The 25,800-nt window shown below is 36.6% G+C and overlaps 1 protein-coding gene across 4 annotated transcripts in view; it reads left to right on the top strand.

Annotated features, from left to right (window-relative positions):
- KCNT2 (potassium sodium-activated channel subfamily T member 2) overlaps nucleotides 1-25,800 on the top strand; it is a 426,098-nt gene that overhangs the window by 199,021 nt on the left and 201,277 nt on the right. For all 4 annotated transcript variants that reach the window (XM_043485980.1, XM_043485984.1, XM_043485982.1 and 1 more), the window contains exons 9-12: nucleotides 7,062-7,242; nucleotides 8,632-8,796; nucleotides 10,715-10,851; nucleotides 13,727-13,790. In XM_043485980.1, the coding sequence (XP_043341915.1) occupies nucleotides 7,062-7,242; nucleotides 8,632-8,796; nucleotides 10,715-10,851; nucleotides 13,727-13,790 (547 nt within the window). The remainder of the gene's footprint in view (nucleotides 1-7,061; nucleotides 7,243-8,631; nucleotides 8,797-10,714; nucleotides 10,852-13,726; nucleotides 13,791-25,800) is intronic.

The raw sequence follows: 25,800 nt of genomic DNA, 5'->3' as shown, positions 1-25,800 counted from the left end.
TACAATATTGTAAAGTAATTAGCCTCCAACTAATAAAAATAAATGGAAAGAAAAAATCCTATAGTAATGAATTGCCAAACTCCAATCACAGTACATTTACATTAAGGACAACAGCAAAACAAAATACCAAACAAGCAAAAGGACAAATGCTAAATATTACTACCTCAAGGATAGAAAAGAGTAGAATGATACTATTTTCTCATGCATGTCTTTATTATTTGCCTTGTAATAATTGCATATTATTGTTTTTTTGGAATTGAAAATAGAACCGTACAAAAAATACCATCAGGTAAGGTTTACCCAAGGAGTGTAGGTATGACTTATTATAGGCATATGTCAATAATGTAAGTTATTGTAATGCATTGGACATAATATCTTACAGGAGAAATACATTCAATATATCCAAAAATAAAATAGTTTATATTCCTCTCCTCCTGCAGAATTTTCCCTACTATTTCTTTTCTTATGCCTTCATTATCTGTTGCCTTTATTCCATGATATCTACAAGTCATATTGAAAATCAACAAATATTGGATATGCAATACAATGTTTTGTTTGGTTTTCATATGGTTCTAGTCATGCAGTCAGTCTTTATCCTTATTGATTATGGAAGTATTGAATGATATGAAATCTCAAGGGCATTTCTCTGTTTCTGGTGCATGTTGTTGTTTTTGTTGTTTAGTTGCTAAGTGCCGTCAGACTCTTTTGCAACCCCATAGAGTGTATGTAGCCTGATGGTTCTCTGTCCATGGAATTTCCCAGGCAAGAATACTGGAGTGGGTTGCCATTTCCTTCTCCAGGGGATCTTCTTGACCCAGGGGTTGAACCCGCATCTCCTGCATTGCTGGCAGATTCTTTACCACTGAACCACTTGGGAAGGTAGTAATCAAGTTCTGAGTTTTTAACACATATTTGATTAGTTGGCATTTTGTCCTCTACTCTGCATAGTTTAGATGCATGTCCACTTGCTTTAAAAAACAAAGCAAAATTTGTCAAAGTCCATACTATAAAATTCCTCAGAAGTTTTTATTCTGTGACAGTGATCTTGAAAATAGTGTCACAAATCAATATTCATATAAAACTAAATTGCATTAAGGCAGAAATAACTATGTGAAGGATTTTTGAAATTCCAGTTTAAGCTCAATATTGTGAATATTGACCAAAATTATGAAAAACACATAAATATGTGTATGGCAAGAATTATTTGCTTCTCAAAATGAATTGAGTTTCAAAAACTGGGTATAGTTAATCTTCATGAGATAGAAAATTCATAAGTTATAGAAAGTTAAATGTCTATTTAAATGATAGCAGTGAATGTGAGTTAATGTGTAAAATAATATAAAAAGAGAAAATTGTTTTTTCAAAATATTATGATTTTAATATTTAAATCTTAACATATTGCCATATAATGATATACTTAGTAGTTACCTAAGTCAGTGAACTTTATAAATAGATACATATATAATATACATTATACAGTCTTTATATAATTACAATAGGAGTTCTTTTATTTAAGCAATCTCAGTGATAAGTAGTGCTTTTTTAAAAACAAGTCACTAACCTGATATTGACAGTTTGACCTAGAAATAAAGTGTAATCTTTTTTTTTTTTCCCCTTCCTGCATTGCCAAGAATTGGTTGTCAGTTTCTGTAAATGACGACAGTGAACCCTCCAAAGGTCAACTGATATCAGCATGGCTATCTTTCTAAATAAAGATTATAGGTTTACCTTGCAAATTGCCTAACTCATTTTTTGGAGCCCTCTGTGTTTCCCCATGTTTTTACTTCCCTTCCTAGGTAGGAGTTACAGGGTGGAGAGAAGACTGGACATGGTGACAGCGACTCATTAATCTATGAGTGGCTTTCTGCTGCTAACAATTCTGTTAGCACATCCACAGCAAAGAGTACAGGCAGGCTGATTTCTCTTTCTCCACTGTCCCTGACTCTTTTGTTAATAGTACATTTACACTTCTCACAAGTGGAGAGGGCTTTTTAACACTTTTGTGGATTTACTGGATCGTTATATTTGAGTTTGGTTTTTTTTTGTGTGTGCTTCTTTTTCTTTTATCCTCGGGCTGTCATATAAGTAACAGAATTACTTATGAATTTATTGAAGTTTATGTGTCAGGCATTTCACAGAACATTAGCTCACTTAATTCTCAGAATAACCAAAGGAAGAAGTTGATATTATTACATTTGCCTTTTTAGTTGAGGAGTATGAAATTTAAAAAGCTTAAGTAGTTTTCCTAAGTTAGTATTGATCAAGTTATGAATAAACGTTTGATTATTACTTTATGATAGCCAGTAGTAATAGGGTTATAAAGTTGAGGTCAAACCATTCATTTTAGATTTTAGAAACATTTTTTGTGTAGACTAAGGTGTCATAGATCTGCATGTCTAACATAGAGCACATACCTGGCACTAGTAAACCATCGATAAATATATGTTTATGAATGAACATGACTTATTTTTACAATATAGGTCACCTTTTTTCTATTATGAAACATTTGAGTAAGATGTTATAGAACTTAACTGGTTTTATAGTAATCATGTTTAAATTAAAAATTGATAGGTATTTTTTAGTAGAGAAATTGTAAGAAAATTATATTCATTTGGAGCTTTCCATTTCAGTCACTCAGTACAAATGAATCTGAGTAACTTGTATGCATATTAACTAAACAAAAAGGCAAACAGAACATAATGTGATATTGGTTTATTTTTAAATCTTAAATTGGAGCAATTTATTTAATTTCAAATGTTTCAGCAGGGAATACGCAATAATAAGGGCTTCTCAGGTTGTCCTAGCGGTAAAGGACCCGACTGCCAATACAGGAGACCTGGGTTTGATCCCTGGGTTGGGATGATTCCCCTGGAAGAGAGCGTGGCAACCAACTCCAGTATTCTTGGAGAATCCCATGGACAGAGGGAGACTGGCAGGCTACAAGCTACAGGGTCACAAAGAGTTCCACATGAGTGAAGAGACTTAGCATGTATGCATGGGATAAAAAACAAAAATTTGGTTAGAGTTAGATATCCACTAAAATTAAGCATTTAAGTGAGATTTTTTTTGTCTTAAATATTAAGGCCCAGTCACAAAACATTAAATTTGATCACTAGAAAATTTGAAGGTAAGTGAATGTTTACTATTATCCACCAGCTACGATTATCCTACTTCTATTTTCAATTCAGGGCATAATTTAAGTAGTTTAACTCAGGCTTTGACTAATGGAAAAGATGTATCTCTTTTATAAGGAGACAAAATAGGATATTTCAATTATGAGTGTGCTATATTTAAGCACATTCTTGGATTTACTTTATCACAAAATCTGAGCCCATCATTAAAATCACTACTGGGTACACACACAAAATAATAATTAACTGAAATTCATTAATTATGATCAGGGAGAAGAGGCAGTTTTCATTTAATAATGGCTCAAAAGACATCTGTGAATGAAATAAGATAGCTATCTATATTAAAATGGATTATAGTCACTGAATAGCTTCAAATCCTTATGTAGCACATTGTAGCATTCACAGTGCTAGGAAAAAGAGCTAACATATAAGTGAAATATTAATGTTTATGCATAATGCAATAAAAGGGTATTTCAACGCTTAAAAACTGTCTTAACTTCAAGAATTATATAATAAAGTAACAGTAAACTGTCTATGTATCTACCTGTCCTGAAGGTTCCCTTTTATATTCATCCCCTCAACAAAAGTAGTTGAATTATTGTTTAGATAGGTAATCTATGTGAATATAAAAATATTTTTGTTTGTAGAGTAATAGAAGTAAGTAATAGAAGAGTATTATAAGTTTTCATATTTCTTTAAAACATTGCCTATAACCAAAATAGTATGTAATAAGTTGTCAGATACTCTTAACATTCTCCACATGTTGCATATAGGTGCTCTACGGCTTGTATCAGACAGTGATTCTGTGTCCATATAATGTGATTAGACTGTCTCTGCTCCCGACCCCTGCCTTTTTGTTAAACTCCCCTATGTATTAGTATTTACTTTTGTAAAATAAAAACGTGCAACAAGTAATTTCAAAATACTTTTTAAATCTAATTTTGATAATTCTAGAAGAGATTTGAAAGACCTTTTGCTTAAATAGTATGAAGATCCTAACTCTGAAATTGATGTTAGCTCAAATTCTGCAAAATCCCCTTCTAAACTATTTCTACCCTTCAGGTAATGTGATTCTTTATATAAATACTACAGAACATAAGGGAAATAACTATTTTCAGAACTTAATGTGAAAGTGAATTCCAGAACAAAGTTAAGATTACAGTGTTTTGTAGGCAAATCTTTCTCTAATATTTGAGAGTAATTTGTTTCTTCTATAAAAGATAAGCTGGATACTTTTGTTATTATGACGGTTATATGAGTAACCTGATTGACTTGACTTAGTATTAATGCGTGCAAAGTTCACTAACAGTGACCTGAATGGGATTTCAAGAAAAGCTTTTGATTAGAAATAATGAAATATAGCCAGTTTAATTTATAAATTTTTAATTATGCAATTTGCTTGCATATTATCCAAACAGAATGTGTTTCGATAAGTCAGTGCACTTCGAATTTCCAAATTTTGTATTTATCATGTTAAGCAGTATTAACTGAACAAATGCTGGAGTTGCAAAAGTAAATTACTGAGGAGAATAAAACCCAATTTACTAGTTTATAAGAACTCGAATATTTCAAAAGGTGGTGGGAAAGTCACTTGATTCTTTTGAGAAAGATGAGTTTAGCCTTGCTCCTAAGTTATATTAGCTTCCACCATTAAGGCAATGGTCAGATAAATACATTTGTGTGCTTTTTCTTTAATGAATTGTACTTAGTTTATATCTTAACAGGCTAAAGAGCTTGGTCATTTAAATGTAGGCAACAGAAAGAAATATATTTTACATTCAGACTGTCATTCATTCAGGAATTATTAGTGAACATCATTATGTTCTTGGGACTAATATAGGTGTTCAGGCAACGTGAGTGAAGAAAGCATATGACTCTGCCCTAATAGACTGCATTCTTACAGAGGTTTATGGACAATTGGCATCAAACCCAACAAATGACTAAAACGATTTTTTTTTTAAATGAAGCACAGTAAGAAAGAGAAGGAGTATATGATGGTCAGGTTAGAAGTAAAGACTTGAAGGATATGAGGAAATATCCATGAAATACCTAGGCAATATGTTCCAGCCAGAGAGAGTTGTCCATGACAAGACCCTGAATCTGGGTGATGCCTGTCCTGTTGGTCAGAAAGCGAGAATGCCGGTGTAGCTGGGACAGAGCAAACCACAGGGAGAAAGCTAGTTAAACCACTGGAAAACTAGAGAAACCTAGTCTGAAAGGCATAGGGAGGGGTCAGATGCAGGACTAGGCTAGAGACAAATGAAAGGTCATTAGAGTTTAGTTTAAACCCCTGTTCCAGGGGTTTAAGTAGAGAAATAACATGGCCTGACCCATGTTGTCATAGGCCAACTCTGGCTCATGGACTGAGTATAAACTGTTGGAAATGTAAAGAATAAAAACGTAAAGATATCTTAAAAGGCTGGACAAGGAATTTCTGTAGTTTAAACATTGAATAGCACATCTTCTTGGTCATCATAATCAAGCCATCTGTGCTTGTTCTGCATAGAAGTTGGAAGGAAAATCTAGAAGTATACAGTGATTTCCTTTGACTGCTTTAGAGAGGTATAATTTACATGCCATAAAATTCATTCATGTTAAGTGTAGAATACAACCATGTTAATATATTTACAAATTTCTGCAGTCATCACCACAAGTCTAGTTTTAGAACATTTTCATCATCTTATTCCCATCATTACTTCCAAGTAACCATTAATATGCTTTCTGTGTCTTTTCTGAACATTTCATGAAAACAGAATTATACAGTATATAGTCTTTTACATGTGACTTCTTTCACTCAGCATCTCTCTATGGCTTATCATATTTTAACATGCATCAGTATAGATTCCTTCTTATTTTATTGGTGATTTTTTTTATGTTGTAAATCTCATTCCTCTCTGATATTGCACATATATGCATGTTTCATAGCCTCCTTTTTTTTTTTTTTTTTTTTAGCTAGTAGCAGTACTATTTCTAATGCTATTTTAGCAATTCTATTTTGGGAAAAACTTGTAACATTTCTAGCTTCTCCCTTACTTTCATACCACCAACAGTTTTGTACAGATTATTGATGTACCTAAAGACTCCTTTTGAGAGTCATCTTACAATGGTAACTCCTCAAGCCTTTCTTGTATACAGTGGTCCCTCTGTATTCCAAGTTCCCACATTTGTGGATTCAACCAATCACAGATTGAAAATATTAGGGAAGAAATTTCTGGGACATTCCAAAAACCAAAAGTTGAATTTGCTGCATACTTGCAACTATTTGCATAGCATTTGCAACTTAATTACAATGAATTTTATAGCATTTGTATGGTATTAGGTATTAAAAGTAATCTAGAGATGATTTAAAGTATACATGAGGATGTGCATAAGTTATATGCAAATACTATGTCATGTGAGTGACTAGAATGACTATGTCATTATACCTTCTGTGTCCCCCGGGGGGACCTGGAACCAACCCCTGGGGATACGGAGGGATGACTGTGAAACACACATACATGAAATATATACACATATATCTATACCACACATATATAACTGAAAAATGTGTCTCTGTTAAAAAAGAAGACTATTGACTATTGCTATTTTGATGGGTAGTAGATCTAGTGGATTCTGGTGTCTATGTTTCTTTGGCATGCATTCAAAAAATGTTTGTGTAATCACCCATGAAATTCCGTCTATTCATTTTATATACTATTCAAATATGCTTTGTGATTTGGGGCTATAAATTTTGGCTACAAATAAAATAAGACTATTTCTCTTCAATGTAAGAAAAAACTTAAAAATATTTTCTTGAAGAAAAGTGTTGAACCATATACAATCCCAGGTACCAAGTGGCTTTAGGAAGTGTGCTTTGGCTTTCAGAAGAATGATGAGAAGTAATGTGGCTGATTTGAAAGTTTTAACTGTAACGCAACTTTGTTTTTTTAGCATCTGTGGAATCCAACATCTGGAACGGATAGGAAAGAAGCTGAATCTCTTCGACTCCCTTTATTTCTGCATCGTGACATTTTCTACTGTGGGCTTTGGGGATGTCACTCCAGAAACGTGGTCGTCCAAGCTTTTTGTGGTTGCCATGATCTGTGTTGCTCTTGTGGTTCTCCCTATCCAGGTAAACACCACCATGTTAAGTTTTATAGAAATGTTCAAAGTCTTATGAAATCAAATCTTCCACATTTAATCAAAAATGCAGGGTGACTTATTAACTATATTAACACATGTTCTTATACAATCTAGTCAATTATTAAAATTGTCTCCAAAATGCCTTTTTAAATTATATTAGAAACATGAGTTTTTTTTCCCTTCTAGTCTCAATTGATAGCTCACATTTCATTTCAGTTTTTCAAGATGCTTTCTTTTACATATAGAGTATTTATATTAATTACCAGATTGTAGGACAGTATAATTTTTAATTATAGCATATTTGTACAAGAAAATAAACTTATGAAACATTGATTTCTTTTGATTCTTGACACTACAATTAAAAGCCATATGTTGTCATGAATAAAAATCGATTGACTATGTTGGTCAACTAAAACAAAATCTGAAGATGATACGTAGCTAACATGAAGCATTTTGGAGAATGGATAAGAACGCAAAGGCACAGAGATATAAATGAGACTGAAGACACACAGAGGCAACCTTCAGCTTTTTCCTGTAATGAATTCTGGCTGTCCATGGGTGGGCAGGTCATAAACAGGTTGTGGCCAACACAAATCAAAATGTATATTCTATTATACAGCCATTTGACAAAGTTATTGAAATATCCTTTCCATAGATGTAAAAATGATCTTTCCACTCCTATCCAATCATGCATGTCATCCTCAATGACACACCTCCCCCATACTCTCAGCATCCCTTTAATAACAGCTACTTCCTTGGTGGCTCAGTGATAAAGAATCCGCCTGCCAATGCAGGAGACATGAGTTCAGTCCCTGAGTCTGGAAGATCCCCTGGAGAAGATGATGGCAACTCACTCCAATATTCTTGCCTGGAAAATCCCGTGGACAGAGAAGCCTGGCAGGCTACCGTCCATGGGGTTGCAAAGAGTAGGACACGACTGAGCGTGCATGCATGCATTATAACTGGAACGTGGCCTTGTGTGTGTAGTAAGGTTATCTCCCCTTGCAGACGATGTGGGCTGAAGTTGACAGAAGAATATGAGAGAAAAAAGTGAGACCTTTCTCTTTAACCAGGTGCATGATGTATATGGCTGCATACTCTACTGGACAGAAAGCAGAAGTGCAGACCTCTTAGTGCCTGTTATGATACAGTAGGAAAATCTCATTATTGTTTCCTGAGAGACATGAAGGCCCTGGGAGGGATTAGCAAGTCTGCAATTATCCTATGAAGAGTCTTGTTGAAGGGAACACTGATCATTTCAATCTCAACAAGTTTCATCTAAGAAATTGAGTTATACCCAGTAGACAATAGATGGATTGAACTGATTTTTATTTCCATGTCCAGTTCTTTTCATTCACATGTGGAAAATGCGTTACAGTTTGAACAGCTGGCCTATTTGTGGATGGAGAGACAAAAGTCAGGTGGAAACTATAGTCGACACAGAGCTCAAACTGAAAAGCATGTTGTTCTATGTGTCAGCTCACTCAAGATTGATTTACTCATGGACTTTTTAAATGAATTCTATGCACATCCAAGACTCCAGGTAACTTTGACAGATTATACCTACTAACATTGGCAAAATCAATTAATGATAGTACAGCCTGTGTTCTGGAGGATTTTTATTTATATGCTCAAATTTAGAGAAAATGAAGAACTACAAATATAACCTGGAACATAGAAAAAAATGCTGGAGGAATACACAGTATGTTAAGTTTCCTTCTGTATCCATAACGAAAGACAGATGGAATTATATTACTGCTACAAAGAAGGGTTTTCTCTGAATTAAAATGATTGCTTTTTTCTCCTTTTGGTAGTGAATAAATGATATTTTTATGAAACAGTGAAACTTAAAATATAATAAAACAATAAAAGAATCATTTCAATATCATCTGCTCACTTGAATTGTCAGAATTTTATCAAGTGTTACTAATGAAAATTTGGAAGTCTAAAAGTTCCAATCTTCCCTTTGTTTCCTGGAGTGAAACTTGGTCTTATTTATAGTAGTAATAAATGACCAAAATTTGGGCAATATGTAATTGAGATCATGAATTCAGAAAAATCTCTTCTGTCTATGCAGACACTTCCACTTGCCGTGGTTCTGGGCCAGTGTAGACTTAGGTCACCTCCTTTGTTGCTTAATGCACTTAGTCTAGTCCAGACAGAAATTTTGAATTTTCTGTATTTCCCCAATAATTCTGTTAAGAGATTGGGCAATCCTGAAGTCAAGACAGTACTGAGTACTTCTAATTATCTCTCTCTTAAATAATGAGAAATTTTAACATATTGCTTTTTGGGATTAAAAAATCTAACTTATAAGTGAAACTTGTATAATATATTCATTTGTTTTTACATACATTATTTTGCATTTTTGGAGTTACTCCATATTTAATGTTTTTTTTTTAATTACTCATATTAAATAATTTCAGGTGCTTATTACAACCCACAAAGAAAATCCATCTGGGAGAAAATTTAATCCATCCAAAATTTGATCCCTAGTAATTAATTTTGTCTAATATCAATATGGAGAAATCTTAAAACTCCAAAAATTCCCGCTAGATACAGAGTGATAAAATGGTGGATGTTTGCCAGAGAATTTGAATTCTTATAGATAAATTGTTTTATACCATTTTATCCCTGAGAATAATTTTGCACTTTCTCTAAACAACCATTGTTTTGAAATATTTTGATCACAAACTTTCAAATTTAATTTACTTTGTCAGTATTACCAATATTTTTGTGAATCCTTTTCCATTCAGATAGTCATCAGAATATTTTCAATTTTATCAACTCATAATAATGTTACCAAATGATATAAACCATCACCACAGCTTTTTATTAAAAGTAACGAGATTGAAGTATGAGTTGATCCTTAGCACTTTTGGCTGGTATGCAGTTTATCTTTTAGAATCAATCTGAAATCCTAAGGAGGTTCCCTGATGGCTCACACTGTAAAAAACCTGTCTGCAATGCAGGAGACGTAGGTTCGATCCCTGGGTCACAAAGATCCCCCGGAGAAGGGAATGGCAGCTCGCTTCAGCATTCTTGCCTGGAGAATTCCATGCACAGGGGAGCCTGGTGGGCTACGGTCCATGGCGTCAGAGTCGGACACGACTGAGTGACTAACACTTTCACACCCTGAAGTCAAAATTGAAAATTTCATAGGCTGAAATGTGTGCTGAGTGTATGCACTGATTTATCTTCTCTTCTTGGTACTAAGTAAATTGAAAAAAGTCAGGATGAACATGCTGATTTATGAGATTTTGTATATTTGTCTGTTATGTTTATTACCGTTTCATGTTATTTAGCATATGCCCAGGTTTTAAATGCAAACTTTGATTTATTAGTAAGAGTTCATTTCTCTTTTATCATATTTCAAAATGTTCATAGATATTCTATTTACCTATCTAGTATAAAACAAAGCATTATTGTTTCTATCCCATTGCCCACTTTGTTTTGAGTAGGATTATTATGTGGTGATTTTGTGTCCTACTGAAATGGATGTGCAGGTCCGAAGGATCCTCCAGATTCCAATGTGGTCACAAAGAGTTATCTACCTTCAAGGTTCGGCCCTTAAAGACCAGGATCTGTTGAGAGCAAAGTAAGTATGTCCATTTCCCATCTTGTAGTGTTATAATATCTTTTCTCTCCTCCAAATTTTAGCAGTTTCAGTACTGCAAGATGTGTTTTTGAATACAAACTTTTGCTCTAGTACCATTGCTGGTCAAATGGGAAGACTAAAAATATAAAATCCGCTTATTTGCTCCTCTTTCTCAGTGCAGGGTTATCAGACCACGTCCGCACAACACATTGAGAAGTGTGGTATGGTGTGATCATCTCAGGGTGCTGGGAAATGAGCTGAGTTACCCAGATTCAGCGAGAGTAGCCTCCAAATCCCTGGATACTGTTTTTACTTGACAAATAAAAATCGTGGGCTAACCACTATGTGAGATGCCAACGCAGTGTGAGTCAGGGTTTAGATTTTAAGGAGTTTGTATTATATACTGGGCAGATAACACTTGTGTCCCCTGGTGTCTGAGATGACAGAGTCCTTGGGGACTGGAGAAGTCAGAAGGCCGACAGAGGTCTTACCTGCTGTCTTCTTCTCGTGAAGCTGCCAGTCCACCTGGATTAAAGATGACATAGTCTTATAGCTTTGTCACAATCTTGGGGTCACTGCTGGGTGGGAGCAGAGGGAGAGTGTGGTTGGTTAGACTGTAGACTCCAGGAGTCAGGGCCTCTGCAAAACACCCTCCATAGTTTCAGAAGCCAGAAGAGATCCTTAGTGGAGGTGGCTTCACTCAATGTTTTCTCTTGTTTTGTAGCTTTTAAATATATCTTCATGTTTATCTTTGAGTTGTCCTACAGTCTCTGTTAGGCTTAAAAGTCTCTTCCTTGAATTTCATAGCATAAGTGTTTTTTTCTTTGTTGTTTTGATCCTTTCCAGATGGCTTGAGTATGTGTGTTGGTGTGTGTGTTGGTGCATGTTCTCCATGTTTGTGTATGTTCTGTGTTTCTTTATGCATGTCCTCTGTATGCTTGTATTTGTGTGTGTGTGGGGGGGGTGGTGGATGTGTGTGGATGATGGAAAAGAACAGAAAATAATCCCCAAATTCTTGTCTGCTGCTTATTCCTGCAAAAGTTGACTAGATAGCTCATAACAGGAACTCTAACATTATGTTAGATTTATATATAACAGGTCAATTTAGCTGAGAATTTTCTCAATGATTTAACAACTTGTGAAACAAAAAAGTAAGTAGAAACTGCCACAATATAATGAATTGTACATAATTAGAAAATTAAGCTTCTTGAGAATATATCAGCATTTGTAGTGGATTGCATGCTTCATATATATTGTCAGTATACACATGACAGTTCTAGAGGAAGTCGTATTCTCCCAGTATCGCAAGTAAAACACAGCATTAGCTGTTTGCTAACAAGCTGCTATCTGTACTCATTATTCAGGAACTGTAAAGAAATAGTTGCTTAAACAGTAATGTAATTTGGATCTTTATATTCATCTGTATAGATAATAAATATGCTTAATTTATTGTAATGAGTTAAGTTCTTCATATGATAAGAATGAGTAATGCCCATTTTATGTTCAATATGAATTTCTGTGATAAATGAAGCCTTTTGACAACCTAATCAACTAATCTAAGCTATTAGGATTAGCTATTGGCATCTTAGCTAGATAATACCTAGGATTAATGCACTTCTCAGTTAGCATAGTGGTGAAGAATCCACCTCCCAATGCAGGAGACGCAGGAGTCGTGGGTTCAACCCCTGGGTTGGGAAGATCCTCTGGAGTAGGAAATGGCAACCCATTCCAGTATTCTTGCCTGGAAATCCCATGGACAGAGGAGCCTGGTGGGTTACAGTCCATGGAGTCTCAAAGAGCTGGATACGACTTCGTGACTGAACCAGGATTAACACAACTCCATTTAGTATTAATAATATTAATGATTGTTTCTTAGCCAAATCAGTCACATATACCAGAAACATTTCTCCATAGGTATGAAAAACGAGAGTGTGGATGAGTGAGAGGTAGCAGGCTGGTAATTCTCAGAAAATTGAGTTAAGAAAGATGGTACCATTTTTATGCTCATTTCTTATCCTATGTCATGTAGAAATTTGGGATTTAATGTTAACTAACACATTCTTCAACACAATTCCCACGCAAGACAAGGAGTAAAATTCTCCAAACCATTTCCAAAGGTCAGTTGCATGAGTTTGAGTTGCTTTGTTGAAGACGATGTATAAAAAATGTTATACAGTTGTCTTAATAACCATGACTTCTTCACACTTTTCCAAAACTGTTTGATTTGGTCTAATTCCATAGACTTTTATCATTTTTCTCCATGGAAAATACATTGGAGGAAAAATTTTTTTCTACTGTAATGAACCAGAAAGGCAAATAGTTCCTCATTTTAAAAATATACAATTTTATGTTTTTAGAACATTGCTTACCAAGCACTGAAGCACACTTGTGGTTTATTATTATGTATAAGAAATATACAACTTTAGCATGAAGGGAAGGGGTTTGGAACAAGATGATGATTCATCTCTGGGAAATATAAATGTACAGTAGAGTTTGGCTTATGAATACTAAATAGCTTTGTTTCCTCTCAGTTTTATTGATGCATTACAGTCAAAAAAGAATCCATCTAAACCAAAGGCTTATAAACTCCCTTAACTTATACCAAGTATATATATATGAAAAAAATATATACAGTGATAAAAGAGAAAATGAAAATTGACTTTTTTTAACTTCTGTCATTATGAACTACAACCAAATCAACAATTATTTTGTTTACAAGCATGATCTGCAAGAAATCCTACTTTCATTTAAGCTTAAGGATGTTCATAGTTTATCTGTACTTTGTATGCACTGGACTGGGTGTTGGAATTCTGTTTTGCAGATGGCACATAGATATGTCAATGTGTGATTATTTTCCTTTTCTGTCTGCATTTAGGATGGATGATGCTGAGGCCTGTTTTATTCTGAGCAGCCGTTGTGAAGTGGACAGGACATCATCTGTAAGTTTCTAAAATCTCTTTCAGTAAATTGTTCTTTTTGCCTTACAAGATTTTATTATTTTTTTTTGTAATCTACCAACATTAAATATTGATGGCCTTAAAATGTTACTAAAGAGAAGTAAATATCTCTAATCTATCTGGCCAAAAAAATAAGAATAGTTGCATCATTGATTATATCAACAAAAGTATTCCTGAAGTACTTTCTACTACTAATCTCTAGATTTCCTGTTGATCAAAATGAAATGAGTCATATATAAACAGAACTAGATCATTTTTAATTAAATATATCCTATGCTATGTGATTTTGTTATAATGATCTCAATTTCCTCAACTTAAAAGCGAGGCATATGGATCAAGCAGTCTGCAAAATATCAGTTGGAGCATTTCTAAAAAAGTATGCATTTGTGAAAATCCTATTCAGGATATGTAGGGTGGGAATTAGGAAGCCGTGTATTTTAAAAAGATCACCAGGTGATTTTGATGCACCTCCCAGTCTGGTAATCTCTGGCTTATATGATCTCCATGATACATTTATGGCCTTAAATTCAATAAACTAAAAATCAAATTTTCTAATTACCAACTTATAGCTTTTTTCTGTAAATACATTTTAATTTCACTACTTTAAAAAAAATTCTTTACTCTTTTATGTTGAGGATGTCCTATTAACTCCTGTGTTTTAAACCAGTGAGTCCATCTGTAGTCCTTTCTTTGGTACACAGACAGATGAGAAATGTGGCGCTTTCTGTAGTGACTGGGGAAAAGGCAAAACATGCATGGGTCTTTTAGGGACATGATTTGCACTTTTCTGGACCATCTAATAGGTGTGCTCTGTTACATTACTTTAGGACTACAGGTCCTGAATGTGGTAGGCTTTGCATTGTCTTCACCCTAATTTACCTAAATGTTTTACTCCTTTTTAAACTAACTTGTGTGCATGTGTGCTAAGTCACTTAAATCGTGTCTGACTCTTTGTGACCCTATGGAATGTAGCCCACCAGGCTCCTCTCTCCATGGGATTCTCCAGGCAAGAACATTGGAGTGGGTTGCCATACCCTCTTCCAGGGGATCTTGCAGACCCAGGATCAAACCCTCATCTCTTATGTCTCCTGCATTGGCAGGTGGGTTCTTTACCACTAAAGAACCCAGGGAAACCCTTACACTAACTTACTCAAGCTTTATTGGAAAAGGCACTGTTATGAGCTGAATTGTGTGCCCTGAAAATTAATATGTTGAAGACCAAACCCCCAGGACCTCATAATGTGAATTTCAGTTCAGTTCAATCGCTCAGCCGTGTCTGACTCTTTGTGATCCCATGAACCACAGCATGCCAGGCCTCCCTGTCCACCACCAACTCCCGAAGTCTGCCCAAACTCATATCTATTGAGTCGGTGATGCCATCCAACCATCTCATCCTCTGTCATCCCCTTTCTCCTCCTGCCTTCAATCTTTCCCAGCATCAGGGTCCTTTCCAATGAGTCAGCCCTTTGCATGAGGTGGCCAAAGTATTGGAGTTTCAGCCTCAGGATCAGTCCTTCCAAAGAACACCCAGGACTGATCTCCTTTGGGATGGACTTGTTGGATCTCTTTACAGTCCAAGGGACTCTCAAGAGTCTACTCCAACACAACAGGTCAAAAGGATCAAAACTTTGGTGCTCAGCTTTCCTTATAGTCCAACTCTCACATCCATACAAAACTACTAGAAAAACCATAGCCTTGACTAGATAGACCTTTGTTGGCAAAGTAAGGTCTCTGCTTTTCAATATACTGTATAGGTTGGTCATAACTTTCCTTCCAAGGAGTAAGTTTCTTTTAATTTCATGGCTGCAGTCACCATCTTCAGTGATTTTGGAGCCCAAAAAAATAAAGTCAGCCACTGTTTCCACTGTTTCCCCATCTATTTCCCATGAAGTGATGGGACCAGATGCCATGATCTTAGTTTTCTGAATGTTGAGCTTTAAGCCAACTTTTTCATTCTCCCCTTTCACTTTCATCAAGAGGCTCTTTAGTTCTTCTTTGCTTTCAGCCATAAGGGTGGTGTCATCTGCATATATGAAGTTATTGATATTTCTCCCGGCAATCTAGATTCCAGCTTGTGTTTCATCCAGACCAGCATTTCTCATGACGTACTCTGCATAGAAGTTAAATAAGCAGGGTGACAATATACAGCCTTGGCGTACTCCTTTTTCTTTTTTGGAGCCAGTCTGTTGTTCCATGTCCAGTTCTAACTGTTGCTTCCTGACCTGCATACAGGTTTCTCAAGAGGCAGGTCAGGTGGTCTGGTATTCATATCTCTTTTAGAATTTTACAGTTTATTGTGATCCACACAGTCAAAGGCTTTGGCATAGTCAATAAAGCAGATAGATGTTTTTCTGGAACTCTCTTGCTTTTTTTGATGATCCAGTGAATGTTGGCAATATGATCTCTGGTTCCTCTGCCTTTTCTAAATCCAGCTTGAACATCTGGAAGTTCACAGTTCATGTATTGCTGAAGCCTAACTTGGAGAATTTTGAGCATTACTCTACTAGCGTGCGAGATGAGAGCAACTGTGCAGTAGTTTGAGCATTCTTTGGCATTGCCTTTCTTTGGGACTGGAATGAAAACAGACCTTTTCCAGTCCTGTGGCCACTGCTGAGTTTTCCAAATTTGCTGGCATATTGAGTGCAGCACTTTCACAGCACCATCTTTTAGGATTTGAAATAGCTCAACTGGAATTCCATCACCTACACTAACTTTCTTTGTAGTGATGCTTCCTAATGCCCACTTGTCTTCGTATTCAGGATGTCTGGCTTTAGGTGAGTGATCTCACCATCGTGATTATCTGGGTCTTGAAGATCATTCTTGTACAGTTCTTCTGTGTATTTTTGCCAACTCTTCTTAGTATCTTCTGCTTCTGTTAGGTTCATACCATTTCTGTCCTTTATTGAGCCCATCTTTGCATGAAATGTTTGTTCCGTTTGTATCTCTAATTTTCTTGAGGAGATCTCTAGTCTTTCCCATTCTGTTGTTTTCCTCTATTTCTTTGCACTGATCGCTGAGGAAGGCTTTCTTATCTCTCCTGGCTATTCTTTGGAACTCTGCATTCACATGGGAATATCTTTCCTTTTCTCCTTTACTTTTTGCTTCTGTTCTATTCAAAGCTATTTGTAAGGCATCTTCAGATAGCCACTTGCTTTTTTGCATTTCTTTTCCATGGGGATGGTCTTGATCCCTCTCTCTTGTACAATGTAACAAACCTCCTTCCATAATTCATCAGGCACTCTGTCTATCAGATCTAGTCCCTTAAATCTATTTCTCACTTCCACAGTATAATCATGAGGGATTTGATTTAGATTATACCTGATTGGTCTAGTGGTTATCCCCATGTTCTTCAATTTCAGCCTGAATTTGGCAATAAGGAGTTCATGATCTGAGCCACAGTCAGCTCCTGGTCTTGTTTTTGCTGACTGTATAGAGTTTCTCCATCTTTGGCTGCAAATAATATAATCAATCTGATTTTGTTGTTGACCATCTGGTCATGTCCATGTGTAGAGTCTTCTGTTGTGTTGTTGGAAGAGGGTGTTTGCTATGACCAGTGCGTTCTCTTGGCAAAACTCTGTTAACCTTTTCCCTGCTTCATTTTGTACTCCAAGGCCAAATTTACCTGTTACTCCAGGTGTTTCTTGACTTCCTACTTTTGCATTCCAGTCCCCTATAATGAAAAGGACACCTTTTTTGGGTGTTAGTTCTAAAAGGTCTTGTAGGTCTTCATAGAACCGTTCAACTTCAGCTTCTTTAACATTACTGGTTGGGGCATAGGCTTGGATCACCATGATATTGAATTGTTTGCCTTGGAAACAAACAGAGATCATTCTGTCATTTTTGAGATTGCATCCAAGTACTGCATTTCAGACTCTTTTGTTTAATATGATGGCTACTCCATTTCTTCTAAGGGATTCTGGCCCACAATAGTATATATAATGGTCATCTGAGTTAAATTCACCCATTCCAGTCCATTTTAGTTCACTGATTCCTAGAATGTCGACATTCACTCTTGCCATGTCCTGTTTGACCACTTCCAATTTTCCTTGATTCATGGACCTAACATTCCAGGGTCCTATACAATATTGCTCTTTACAGCATCAGACCTTGCTTCTATCACCAGTCACATCCACAACTGGGTAGTGTTTGTGTTTTGGCTCCATCCCTTCATTCTCTCTGGAGTTATTTCTCCACTGATCTCCAGTAGCATATTGGGCACCTACCGACCTGGGGAGTTTCTCTTTCAGTATCCTATCATTTTGCCTTCTCATACTGTTCATGGGGTTCTCAAGGCAAGAATACTGAAGTGGTTTGCCATTCCCTTCTCCAGTGGACCACATTCTGTCAGACCTCTCCACCATGACCCGGCCGTCTTGGGTGGCCCCACACAGCATGGCTTAGTTTCATTGAGTTAGACAAGGCTGTGGTCTGTGAGATCAGATTGGCTAGTTGTCTGTGATTGCGGTTTCAGTCTGTCTGCCCTCTGATGCCCTCTCTCAGCGTCTACCGTCTTACTTGTGTTTCTCTTACATTTAACATGGGGTATCTCTTCTCAACTGCTCCAGCAAAGCACAGCCGCTACTCCTGACCTTGGACACAGGGTATCTCCTCTTGGCCGCTCCTGCACCATGCAGCCGCTGCTCCTCCCGCAAATTTACTTGGTGATAAAGTCTTAATAGATATAATCAAGTTATAATGAGTTTATTACAGTTGGCCTTACTCCTAGTTGAGCTGTGTCCTTGATAAATGGGGAAATGTGTTGACAGATGAATAACAGAATGCCGTGTGTATGTGAAGACAGCCTTCTGTAAGCTGGGAGAGAGGCTTCCCGCATTGCCCTCAGGAGGAACCAGCCTTACCAACATCTTTCTTTTGAGCTCTGACCTCCAGAATGTCGAGACAATACATTTTCATTAAGCCACCAAGTTTGTGGTCGTTTGTTACCACAGCCCGAGCAAACTAATGGTCTTCCCAAGTGGCTCAGTGATGAAGAATCTACCTGCTAATGCAGTAGATGCAGGTTCGCTCTCTGGTCAAGAAGATCCCCCTGGAAAAGGAAATGACAACCCACTGTCATTTTGCAGTTGTCTTGTCTGGGAAATCCCATGGACAAAGGAGCCTGGCAGGCTATAGTCCATGTGGTCACAAAAGAGTCATACATGACTAGCAACTAAATAGCAAAAAAGCAAACTGATTCATGGTCATAGATCAGACGAATGATTGCAAAAATTTGTAAAATATTTCTCTTTAAAACATATATTTGCTTTGAAATTCATTTGCTCCCCACCTTCTCCACAGTTACTGTCTTAATTCATACATGACTCTCCTGGGTCCACTTGTGCATTATTGCAATAGTTTCTTAATTAGGTCGGCTCATTAGATGTTCCAAACCTATGTATCGAATAAGTGGACTGGAATTGAACATATTCTACCTTATGTTTCTGTAAATATTTAACTGTGAAGCGTGGGACTCTCAAATGGTAACTTAGTTTTAAAATACTTGCAGTCTTCCTGTATCTGTGTAACAAGGGGGAGTAAATATAGGAAATAACTATATAATGTCTTTGGTGCACCCTTTCCAAGCTGAATTTGAAAGCTTTCAATTCAACAAATGCATTCCATTTCCTCCTGACACTGTAGGATATTGACAGGTTGTGAATAAAAAGACTTCACTCGGAATAGAAGAGATGGTAGATGAGGTGACATTGATACAAATGTGGAAGCTACAAAGCAGATGGGTGGGTGGTAACTGACTTAACAGACAGAAAGAAGGTAACATTTAAGCTGAGAAAGGAGAGGAAACAAGTCAGAAGCAGGCTGCTTTATGCAATGGAGACTCAAGTGACAGGAATAGATGTATCAGATGCCTCTACAAGTAAGGTTATATATAGGACTAAATATATGAACAGCGGTTGAAAGTCTGCAAGAGAAATCATTAGATTCCCTGAACCCTTCCACATGTTCATTGCTGGTCCCTTTCCCATCCTGGGAAAAGAGATTTACTCCAGTAGTTGGCAAATTTGGCCAAAATAAACACTCTGGCTGCACAGGTATAAAGGGAGGGAAAGTAACCTACAGCAAAAACTCGTGACCCACGATGCCCCCTGGGAACAAAACATCAGAAGAGAAATCCTCTGATTCAGTGCCATTTCAGAGAAGGTTAGAGTGAGTTACTGAAGCAATTAGGGGACAGGAAACGCAAGAGACTGTTTCCTCTGCCCACTCGCCGTGGGGGACAGCTCAGGCCTCTTGGAGGTACAGATCGTGGGGTGGGCCCATCCAGGATCATCCAGCAGGGCACCCCCTTGGTGCTGGGCTGATTGGTGCAGCAAGGCTGGTTGGTAGACACTCACAGGGCAGGAAGCATTCTTCCCAAGTGTCTGTGTGTATGAATGACGTGAAAATAAGGTCCCCATGTTCACTCATGTCCCGAGGAGCTTCTGAGTGCTTCACTCCAACATATGTTCATGCAACTGTGATCACTAGACATTTAAGGAAATTCCTAACAAGAAAAAGAAGGAACTAAGTGACAGCCATGCAAAAAGCATACAGGAAAGAAGAATTCAGAGAAAACGTTAAGTGCCGCCATAGGATTCTGGGAGAAGAAATCAATTTTAAAATATGCAATATCCATATTAGTAATATAGTAGTTGAGAAGTAATATAGTAATACATTTAGTAATCTTTAGTAATGTAGTAGTTGAGAAGATGAGAAGAGTATACATGTTTAAAAGAAGAATTGTATGCTATAGAACAAAACAAATTGAAAAAAAGCAAGAACATGCAGTGAACCAAGAAGAGCTTCTGGAAATTAAATGTAGGTAACAAGTGAAAAATTAAATAAAATATTCAGAAGATAAATCTAAGAACATTGAAAGAATGAAGAATAATAAAATGAACAATAAAGCCAAATAATGGAAAAGGAGAGTCAAAACAAGAGAAAATTAAAGGAGTGTTTAGGAAGAAACAATATTCATATGGTAAGAATTTCAGGAGAAGGGTCTGGAAAAAAGTGGGGGAAATTATTATCAAAAATATAAAAAAACAAAATTAAAACAATCAAATTTCTCAGAATGAAATTGTTGAGAGGGCCCACTTATTGAAGATTAATGACTAAAAAAGCCATGCTTGCCAGAGAAATTGAGATAAGAAATGGAACAAAGGGAAGAAAAGAATGAAAATGAAGAAAAGGTAAAGTCAAGAAGGAAACACTCAACCCGTGTGTGTGCTTAAAGCGCCCAGTCATGTCTGACTCTTTGGGACACCAGGGGCGGTAGCCCACCAGACTCCTTTGTTCATGAGATGCTCTAGGCAAGAATACTGGAATGGGTAGACACTCCCTTCTCCAGGGCATCTTCCTGACCCAGGGATCAAGCGCTGGTCTCCTGCATTGAAGGCAGAATCTTTACCACCTGGGCCACCGGAAGTCAAGAAGAAAGCACTCAGCCCGAGGATGGAGAAGCAGAATGCTTCAGACTTAGCAATACACCAGAAGCCAGAAGACAATGGGTCAAGGCTTAAAATCCTGAGGGGAAAATGTGTTTCCCGTTGGAATTCTCTATCCTGGCAAAACTTCAGATAGAAAGAAATATATTTATAGATGTTAAAGGTTTTCAAAGTTGCACAGTTGTCAGGAAGCTGTTGGGAGCTGCATTTTATTCCAACTAGGCAGTGAGTGAGGATGAAGACAGCTCAGGGGAGGGATGGAAATTCCCATGGTATGGTCAAAGCAGATCCTAGGATAACAGCTGAGCAGAAGATTCTCGAGTGTGAGAAGGGAGGTTTGCTGCTAGAAAAAGATGAAATCAGCGTACCCTAATGTAGTTGAAGATTAGGACAGCAAGTTTTCCCTTCTGGCAGAAAACAAATAAAGTGGCTGAAATTATTACAATTGTGATAAAAATTATAAATCCACATGTTCACCAAACAAACCTAAAGTATAATTATCTTAAAAGCTGCATTGATGCTTGTAATAAATTTCTGAAAATCAATAAGGTAAACTGAACTGTAGCTATAAAATAAAACACATTACATACAGAGGAATAAGCAATTTTGATCAGAATACAAATGGACAACTGTTTAAGACTGCTTTAAAAAGTTGTCTATACTATTTCATTTCCCGTAAAAATATCTCACTAAAGGGAAGGCATAATAAAAATATTTTTATACAAATAAAACCTACAAATAACAGACCTACATTTTTTTCAAAGTTCTTCAATGAAAAGAAATGTTGTCTTTTGAGAATTTAGATTTATATGAAGAAATAAAGACAGCAAAAATGGTAAATATGTACATACATATAAACGACTTTAATTTTTTAAATATAATTATTCTTTAAAGCAAAAATCATAGCAATCATGGAATTTGTAACAAATTCAGAAGTGGAAAGAAAGAAAGAAAGAAAGTAAAGCTCAGTCATGTCCAACTCTTTGCGACTCCATGGACTATAACCCTCCAGGATCTGTGTCCATGGAATTGTCCAGGCAAGAATACTGGAGTGGGTTGCCATTTCCTTCTCCAGTTAGAAGTGAAGTGGATGGCAATAATATGACAAAAATTGAAAGGAATAGTGGAAATATACTAACATAAGATTTTTCTGCTTTGAATATTATTTGAATGAAGAGTTTGATAGAGATTAATATTATAAAAACTTAGAATGACCCTTGGTAAGGAGAAAATAGAAGACAAAGTGATATACTAAAAATATTTACTTGATCCAAAAATGTAAAAAAAAAGAAAAGAACAAAAGTCAAATGAGACAAATAGAAAACAGTGCTATAGTAAATTTAAACCCAAGCATATTAGTAACTGTAAATTATGAATGGACTACACTCACCACTGAATGGCAAGGATCTTCATATTGAATAAGTAAAAAGAATACCAAAGGAAGTACTGTCACAGCAATTACACTCAAAAGGGAAATATATGATTATTAATAGATTAAAAGTAGGAGGATGGAAAAAGATATACTGTGTGCACAGCTAGTCATACAAAAGCTGGAATGGCTATGTAAGACACATGAAGAAGACTTCAAGGGCAGGAACTTTTAACAGAGGTAAAGAGGAATATTTTATATTTACTAGAGAATCAATGAATGAAGAAGACATGACACTAGTAAGTGTGTATGCACCTTAAAATGAAACCTCAAAACTTATGAAATATGAAACAATAGAGCAGGAAGGAAGCATAAAAAGGGACAGTTATTGTTAGACATTTCAATATTCCTCTCTCAGTAATTAATAGAACTAATGGAAAGAAAATCATTCAGCTTATAAAAACTTGAGCTCATTTAAATCAAACAGATCTAATCAACATATATAGCATTATATTCAACTGCAGAATACGTGTTACTTTCAGGTACACATACAACACTCAGAGATGGACCATAGGCTGGATCACAAAAGAAATGTCAAAACACATAATTGGATTTAAGAAAAAAATTCAGAATATGTTCTCTGATCAACAGTTCAGTTCAGTTGCATTCAACTCTTTGCGACCCCATGGACTGTAGCATGCCAGACCTCCCTGTCAATTTGAGTAAACTCCAGAGTTTACTCAAACTCAGGTCAATTGAATTGGTGATGCCATCCAACCATCTCGTCCTCTGTCGTCCCCTTCTCCTCCTGCCTTCAGTCTTTCCCAGCATCAGGGTCTTTTCCAGTGAGTCAGTTCTTCCCATCAGGTGGCCTAAGGACTGAAATTTCAGCTTCAGCAGTTTCAGCTTCAGCATCAATCTTTCCAATGGATGTTCAGGACTGATTTCCCTTAGGATGGAATGGTTGGATCTCCTTGCTGTCTAAGGGACTCTCAAAAATCTTCTCCAACACCACAGTTCAAAAGCATCAGTTCTTTGGCACTCAGCTTTCTTTATAGTCCAACTCTCACATCCATACATGACTACTGGAAAAACCATAGCTTTGACTAGATGGACCTGTTTTGGCAAAGTAATGTCTCTGCTTTTTAATATGCTGTCTAGGTTGGTCATAGCTTTTCTTACAAGGAGCAAGCATCTTTTAATTTCATGACTGCAGTCACCATCTGCAGTGATTTTGGAGCCCAGAAAAATAAAGTCAGCCACTGTGTCCACTGTTTCCCCATCTATTTGCCATGAAGTGATGGGACTAGATGCCATGATCTTAGTTTTCTGAATGTTGAGCTTTAAGCCAACTTTTTCTCTCTCCTCTTTCACTTTCATCAAGAGGCTCCTTAGTTCTTCTGTGCTTTCAGCCATCAGGGTGGTGTCATCTGCATATCTGAGGTTATTGATATTTCTCCTGGCAATCTTGATTCCAGCTTGTGCTTCTTCCAGCCCAGCATTTTTCATGATGTACTCTGCATAGAAGTTAAATAAGCAGGGTGACAATATACAACCTTGACGTACTCCTTTCCCGATTTGGAACCAGTCCATTATTCCATGTTCAGTACTAATTGTTGCTTCCTGACCTGCATACAGATTTCTAAGGGGGCAGGTAATTTCCCACAGTTTGTTGTGATCCACACAGTCAAAGGCTTTAGCATAATCAATAAAGCAGAAGTAGATGTTTTTCTGGAACCCTCTTGCTTTTTCTGTGATCCAGCAGATGCTGGCAACTTGACCTCTGGTTCCTCTGCCTTTTCGAAATCCAGCTAGAACATCTGGAAGGTCACAGTTCACATACTGTTTAAGACTGCCTTGGAGAATTTTCAGCATTACTTTGCTAGTGTGTGAGATGAGTGCAATTGTGCGGTGGTTTGAACATTCTTTGGCATTGCTTTTCTTTGGAATTGGAATGAAAACTGCCCTTTTCAAGTCCTGTGGCCACTGCTGAGTTTTCCAAATTTGCTGGCATATTGAGTGCAGCACTTTCACAGAATCATCTTTTAGGATTTGAAATAGCTCTGCTGGAATTCAGTCATCTCCACTAGCTTTGTTCATAGTGATGCTTCCTAAGGCCCACCTGACTTCACATTCTAGGATGTCTGGCTCTAGGCGAGTGATCACACCATCATGACTATCTGGGTCATGATGATCTTTTTTGTATAGTTCTTCTGTGTTTTCCTACCACCTCTTCTCTTCATAGCAGAACTTAACTGGAAACCAATAATAAACTTTAGCAGAAAATAGTCACATATATGATAATTAAATGATATATTTCTAAATAACCCATGGGTGAAATATGAAATAACATGGAGAATTAGAAAAATTTTAATTAGAACTGTGATTAAAAATCTAACATTTCAGAACTTCACTGGTGGTCCAGTGGTTAAGACTTTGTAATTCCACTGCAGAGGACTGTGGTATGATTCCTCCTCTGGAAACTATGATCCCATATGCTGGGTGGCATGGCCAAAAAATGAAAAAACTTGAAAAATTTGACCTGTTTTTAAAATGCAACATTTCAAAATTAATAGGATGTAGCTCAAGTAGTACATAAAGAAAGATTCATACCTTTACCTTCTTTTATTACAATAGAAGTATAAATTTGCATATCAAAGAGGAAGTGGATTCAGCAATTACAGTCTTTAAAAGTGGTTTTTCTAAGTGGGAGCAGAGAAATATAACAAGAACTTATGGGTAATGTCTCACTGAGGAAAGTTTTCTCTGTTTAAGTGGGAAAATTTGTTTTCAGTTATTTTTTTTATTGAAATATATTTGAATTACAATGTGTTAATTACTGTTATACAGCAAAATTACTCAGTTATATATATATATATGTATATATATACATATATATATAAGGTGACTCAGTGTTAAAGAATCTGCCTGCCAATGCAGGCGACCCAGGTTTGATCCCTGGGTCAGGAAGATCCCCTGGAGGGGGAAATGACAACCCCCTCCAGTATTCTTGCCTGGAGAATCCCATGGACAGAGGTGCCTGGAGGGCTACAGTCTATGGGGTTGCAACGAATTGGACACGGTTAAACATCTAAACAGCATACATGCATATATATATACATTCTTTTTAGTATTATTTTCCATTATAATTTGTCACAGGATATTGAATATAGCTCCC

Source organism: Cervus canadensis, chromosome 13 (assembly GCF_019320065.1).
Source record: "Cervus canadensis isolate Bull #8, Minnesota chromosome 13, ASM1932006v1, whole genome shotgun sequence".
Classification (NCBI taxonomy): domain Eukaryota; kingdom Metazoa; phylum Chordata; class Mammalia; order Artiodactyla; family Cervidae; genus Cervus; species Cervus canadensis.
The sequence above is the reverse complement of the archived record's forward strand: the minus strand, read 5'-3'. Positions and strand labels throughout refer to the sequence as shown.